Source organism: Acyrthosiphon pisum, chromosome X, assembly GCF_005508785.2.
Source record: "Acyrthosiphon pisum isolate AL4f chromosome X, pea_aphid_22Mar2018_4r6ur, whole genome shotgun sequence".
NCBI classification, from domain to species: domain Eukaryota; kingdom Metazoa; phylum Arthropoda; class Insecta; order Hemiptera; family Aphididae; genus Acyrthosiphon; species Acyrthosiphon pisum.
The window spans coordinates 120415390-120421639 of NC_042493.1; the positions used below are offsets into that span (position 1 = coordinate 120415390).

Genomic DNA, 6250 nt, shown 5'->3' on the forward strand with positions numbered 1-6250 from the left:
ATATCAATATTTTTTAATATGCTATCAAAGTAACACAACGGGCAATTTCGATACTCATATTTCTTAATGTGATATCAAAGTAACCCCATTTTATGAAAAAAAAATTTAATTATCATGGTACTCTGGTGAATAAAAATATATGGGTATCAAAGTTACCCCGCGAAATCAAAGTTAGGTACCCCATTCTAATTAAAAATTTAAAGCTAATGTAATGCAGTTAGTTATAGTATTAGGATTAAGGGGGGTGTGGGGGACAAAGCCCCCCCATGGACATGTGTAACATAAACTATTCCAGCACCCCCTAAATTCACACCCAATGTGCGGCTATGGTCGCTACATTATGCCTTAGATAGCGAAATACTATAGCGTGCTAAACATTTCCGGTTAGCGTAGCGAAAATTATCATTATTTTGTCGCTACCTACAATCTAATTGGTGATTATTAAAATATAAATTATGATTATATTTGTTTATTAATATTATGATAATGATTAGTGTATTAGTGAAGTTTTTGTCCTGGCCAGTGATCAAATGTCAAATTAGTACAAACTACAAGCACTAGTTTTCAATAAAAACATTTTTAAAAAAGGTGGGTAAGTGGACGTCACTCTGCTGTACAGTAGGTTACAAGTGGGTCATTGTCTAATGGATAGTATTCGATTTGAATTCAATGACATAATATCACTGTATAAGAAAAATGATTCTGAGCGGAAACGGTATATCAGTCTAGGTATTAGACATATACCTGTATATACTTATCTATGGTATTAAAAAAAAAATTTACCTATAATAGGTATCTATAATAAATTCGTATAGCGGTAACGCGTCATACATCAACAAAAAACCGTTGTAGTAAACCCAAAAGCTATAATATTGTTTTAAATAAAATAATATAGAATAAATAAATTATACATACAGTATAATTTATTTGTAGTAATGTAGGTATTAATACGGAATATAAAGTAAGCCTAAATAACAAGAAACGTAGGCCAAAGGCGAAAACAACAAGTTGTTATAGCTAGTCACACATTAATGAAATTCAGCAATATTAGGGATGTATTAATACCCACAGCTATAATATGATATTAAACAATATCATGTAGATATTATACATTTAGTATAATTTATAATAGGTAATGTAGGCATATAACAGGAAGTGTAGATCAGAGGTGAAAACAACAAGTTGTTTTACCTAGTTCCACAATAATGCAATTCGACATTACTAGGGAAGTAATATTAGAATATAGCTATCACGCCACTAGTACGTCATTGTTAGAACCCACATAAATACGGGTAGAGCGCCTACCATTACTTAGAAGATAGTCAGCCCTCATCGTAGGTCTAACAAGCTTACGACAGTGCTTATAATTATTGTGTATTTGAATTTGTAATAATAAAGTGTTAAATTATTGTTATCTTTAAAAAGTCTAAAAGTGTTTATAATTATCACCTATCTTTCTCATCCACGACTCAAGACAACGACGAACGTGCGACGTCGTTAAATAATTATTGTATTAGTGCTCAACGTGTCCTGCACGGCGATCACTACACGTCTACACCGTGATACTCGTGATTGAAATATGATATAAGTAGATAAGTATACATGTATACATTTCAAAACAATAAATATAGTACCTAGTCAAAATATTATTTGGGAAGAAAAATATTTCAAAATAAAATTTACCAGGTTTCACCAGTACCTCTCGTTTTTTAGTACCCATTCGTAAAACAATTAGCTCGTTTGACGGATCCAAATTTCTAACACAACTCTTCGCGTTGTCAGCCAACTTCATTATCCTTTCAGCGTGGCTAACAGATGATCTATTGTCTAATGTTGATGTTATGATATCACCTATAACAATTATTATCCGTATCAAACATAATATGATAATTGATGAAAAAAATACAGAGTCCTAGTTAAAGACGAAAAATTGAGTGTCATAATCACTATCTAACTGGCTAACTAGTAACTATATAAGACTTGAATAAGTAATGAGAACTTAATAAGTCCGTGATCACAACAATTAGGTACCTATACAATCATAATAAGACACTGTTCGAATATAATAAAAATAAATAATTAAATAAATAAATAATAAATATAAAAAAATACACACCATTATTCTTTACCACAATAACACCGAAAACATCTTTTTGAGATTGGATGCGTTTCAAAGTTTCTTCGAATTCGTGTTGAACAATATCCATTTTATACTTTAAATACTATAATTATTATTGTTTGAACTTTAAAAAGTGTCGATATGCAATTTAATAATTATGGAAAACGTAAAAATTGAATAAATTGGAAATATTAATGAAATTATACAAGTCGCTGCCATGATTACATAATATTATATTACTTATCTATATTCTATACCTAGGGGCTAGGATAAACAACATACTAGGTAATATTATGTTATTATTATTAGCGTAATTTTTAAGGAGTTATGTATAGGCAATTATTTTGATTCATACCGCTACGATTTTGGACTTGTTCTTATATAAGTAGTGAAATATCATTAAAATGTATTAATATTATAACAAATTAAAATACTTAGCACATATGTATGCAATCAACACAAAAACAAACAACAACATGGAATTTTTTTCAACACTAATATTTTATAAGGGCGTCCAGTATTCCAGTGACCAGTTGACAAACAAAAGTAGTATAATATTTTCGACCAAAAATCCACGACATAACTGAGGAGTGAGGAGCTTAAGTATAACTGATTTTAATTTTGAAAACGAATTATGATTGATTAACAAGTTAACTAGATTTTAATAGAGGCGATTATAAATATTTCAAAAATTGTTGTGTCGTGATAAAGTGATAATAAATATTAATAAATAAAAGAACACTATTCATGGATATGTAAGCTGAAAAAATAAATATTCAAAATCGTCTCTATTATATTATAAATTAAAAACCTAACAAACTTAATAATCAATACAATTGGGTACACGTGGGGGGTTTTTAGGACCTAAACTTTAGGTGTTCAACCCCCTTCCACATTGTATTTTGTGACCATAGTAATATTTATAAATAAAAATTGAATACAATTTAAAAAAATATAAAAACATATTTTAAATTTATATATTAAACTAGCTGACCCACCTGATGTCGCTAGTGCCAAATATTTGCATTTTGATAAATATATTTGCAAACAAGGTGGTCATGTGGATACCTCTCTGCTGTACAGTAGTTGACGAGCATGCCGTTGTAATGCATGTGTTATATTTGAATTCAATGATAAAATATCATTGTATACGTAAAACGATTTTGAGCTGTGAAGTTGTCAGCATAGCATCATTGTATACATAATAATTATTAAAAAATAAAAATCGTAAATATCTTCTGGCTTTAAATTATAGTGTAAATTCTGGTGAACTTTTTCTCTTCGAAAAAGTTAAAAATCTTGTTGGGGACCTTCTATTAAAATTTCTAATGTTAACTATGAAAAGAAAAAATTTTATACATTTCTCACAGAAAAATAATTTACAAAATTTGAAAAATATCATGGCTATAACTAAATAGCTCAAAAAGAGTCAAAATAGAAAAATTTTAGTTAAAAATTTAGTCAAAATTGTACCATACATGTAAAATGATAATATACATATTTGGTGAACATCTCAAGAGTCGTGATAATTACTTTATTTTATATTTATAATTTTCAAATACATATACTTCAATATTGTTTTGAATTAATAAAACAATACGTTTTATAAAACCTTTAGGTATTTTATAATAAAATTATTTAAATTATAAATGTTTAAAATTTAAGTTAAAAAATCATTTAAAATGTTAGGATTTATAAAAAGGAACACGATTAATTTTAAATATATTAACTCATTTAGAGCATATCATTTAATTTCTCTGTTATATTTTCCAAATTGAGATTCTACTTCGGTGCTGTAAAATTATTATTACGAAAGGGTACCTACCCATTTATTAATAAATAAATATTTATATAACGATTTTATATTATAATATAATATGTACTTATTTATCAATATTATAATAGTATAATAAATTCAGTGATGCATTCGTAATTTTTTTCTAGGGTATACGCTCAACACTAAGGCGTATATGGGGGATTGGGCTCTCAAAAAAATATGTTCGTACCTAACCTAAACTTAGCTCATGGTAATGTATATCCCCGCCTATATACGTGTTGATTGATATATCTAGTCCTACAGTTTTTCAACCATAGGTTACCCTATACATATATAATATACATATTTGACGTCTATGCATCAGATGGAGTTGAAGTTACGTTTTGTTAAATATAATTCCGTTTTGTTTGCTATGTATGAGGTAAAAAAAAAAAATTGATCATAGTCGGATTACCAACGTTTTTTTTTTGAACAAAATTTTTTTTTAAAATAGAATTTATTTATTATTACATTTGTACTAGTTTATAGTATTATATGTCTTTATATTATTAAGAGGCAGAACTGTCCTAATCCCACAAATAATGAGGCTTATTATACAGTACAGTTTATGAACTATAGATTCCAGTGACACGATAATATCAATTTTAGTGATGTTAGTAGATAATAACGATAATAATTATATAGTCGACTTGCGTTTCCAAAAGGGAATGCATGTTACTGGTTAATTAACTACTTGTTATATAAATCTTTTTTGGGGGAATGAGTAACAGGTTGTAGCCATTTTCCACCAAAAACGAGATACCGTTTTCCTCCACTGTCCATTTTCCACCAAAAAAATTAAAAATAATACTTGACCATTTTCCTTCACTTCCCATTTCCTCCAATAAATAATAAATAACATAAAAAAATAGTAAATATAAATAATTTTTGCATTAAAAAAAAAAATATATTCTTTATTAGGCTTAATCGAAAGCTGATATAGATAGTCAATACCAGAATGTAAATTGTAATCATCAACCGATTAGCGCAAAATGTGATCCTAGCCTTACTCAATCTTTATAATACGGAACATAATACTACAACACTGGCTAAAATATTGGAGAAAAATAGACATAATTATAGTCGAAAATAATGTGGAGGAAAATGGACAGTAGAGGAAAATGATATCTTGTTTTTGGTGGAAAATAAAACCACCCAAGGAACCAAGCCCGGATTAAGGGGGAGGGGGCAAAGGGGGCCCATCATTATCCCTAAAATATATTTTTAACATGTCCAATAGAGTTTTCAAGAAAAAAATAGTATAGTAGGTAAATTATTATTAATAATTATAAAATGAAATTGTATTCTCAATTTTATACCACGAAAAATTACTATAAATAATGAACTACATTTGCCAACAATTTTGTTTGTTTGTTTTTTTTTTTTTTGAGCATTTTAGATTACCGATTTAACTATTTAAGTAGGTATATAAAAAGGTAGTAGTAAGAAAAAATTATTTAGCTCTTGTAAATAAGGTATTTCAGTTAAAAGTATTGATGCATATTATACCAAACTTTAGAGGACCATAGTTAATAACGTAGCGAACCAAAATTGATCATTTGACTGTTAAAATGTTCAGAAAAAAAGCTTTACCAGAATCCATCAAAAAATATAGTGATTACCATTTGAAAAAAATAATGTCGATTTTATTATTGGTACATCTGCGTGTTTAAAAATTTTATAAAAAAATTGCATGTTAAAAATAAAGAAACACGTCTTTTTTTGTTTTAACGAAATTCCATTGTATCATCGATTCATAATTGTTAAAAAAAAAAAATCACATACAATGACATAAGATACACCCTGTAAATTTTTTGTATAGTTAACAATTATACAATAATATAGAGTCGTTAATATGTAATGATACAATTTTTTTGAAGTTAAAGTTGAAAGGGGGCCACATAGTGTATGCGGTGTCCCGGGGCCCGATTGATCCTCAATCCGGGCTTGCATGTAACATGCAGCCGTGGAACTTTGCGACAGTCCCTCAACCATAAGTCCATAACATTGATAGTTTCCATAACCGTGATTATAATAAAATTGTAAAATTATTAATATTGATATTATGATGGTTTTTATCATGAAGGTGCCCGGTGCCATTGTAATTTTGTCCATAAAAATACGCTCTACGGAAATAATGATACTGCTATGTAAAATCAACCTAATTTGATAATTTTTTTTTTAACTAATAGAGGGTAATAATCAACAGGCCGGATAGAACTCCGTTTTTTAATATTTTAATCTCAAACTTTATAATAATATGACTTAAAATAAAATTTCAAACTTTTTTTTACAACTTATATTTACTATTATTT

General features: G+C 28.1%; 1 protein-coding gene across 1 annotated transcript in view; it reads right to left on the reverse strand.

Moving 5' to 3' along the window:
- The window catches only part of LOC100569004 (dynein light chain roadblock-type 2-like), a 3062-nt gene extending 773 nt beyond the window's left edge, over positions 1-2289 (reverse strand). The window contains exons 1-2 of the mRNA XM_003243044.3: positions 2117-2289; positions 1684-1851 (exon numbers count right to left, since the gene is read on the reverse strand). Coding sequence (XP_003243092.1) covers positions 1684-1851; positions 2117-2207 — 259 coding nt within the window. The 5' untranslated portion in view covers positions 2208-2289. The remainder of the gene's footprint in view (positions 1-1683; positions 1852-2116) is intronic.
- Between the last annotated feature and the right edge of the window lie 3961 nt (positions 2290-6250).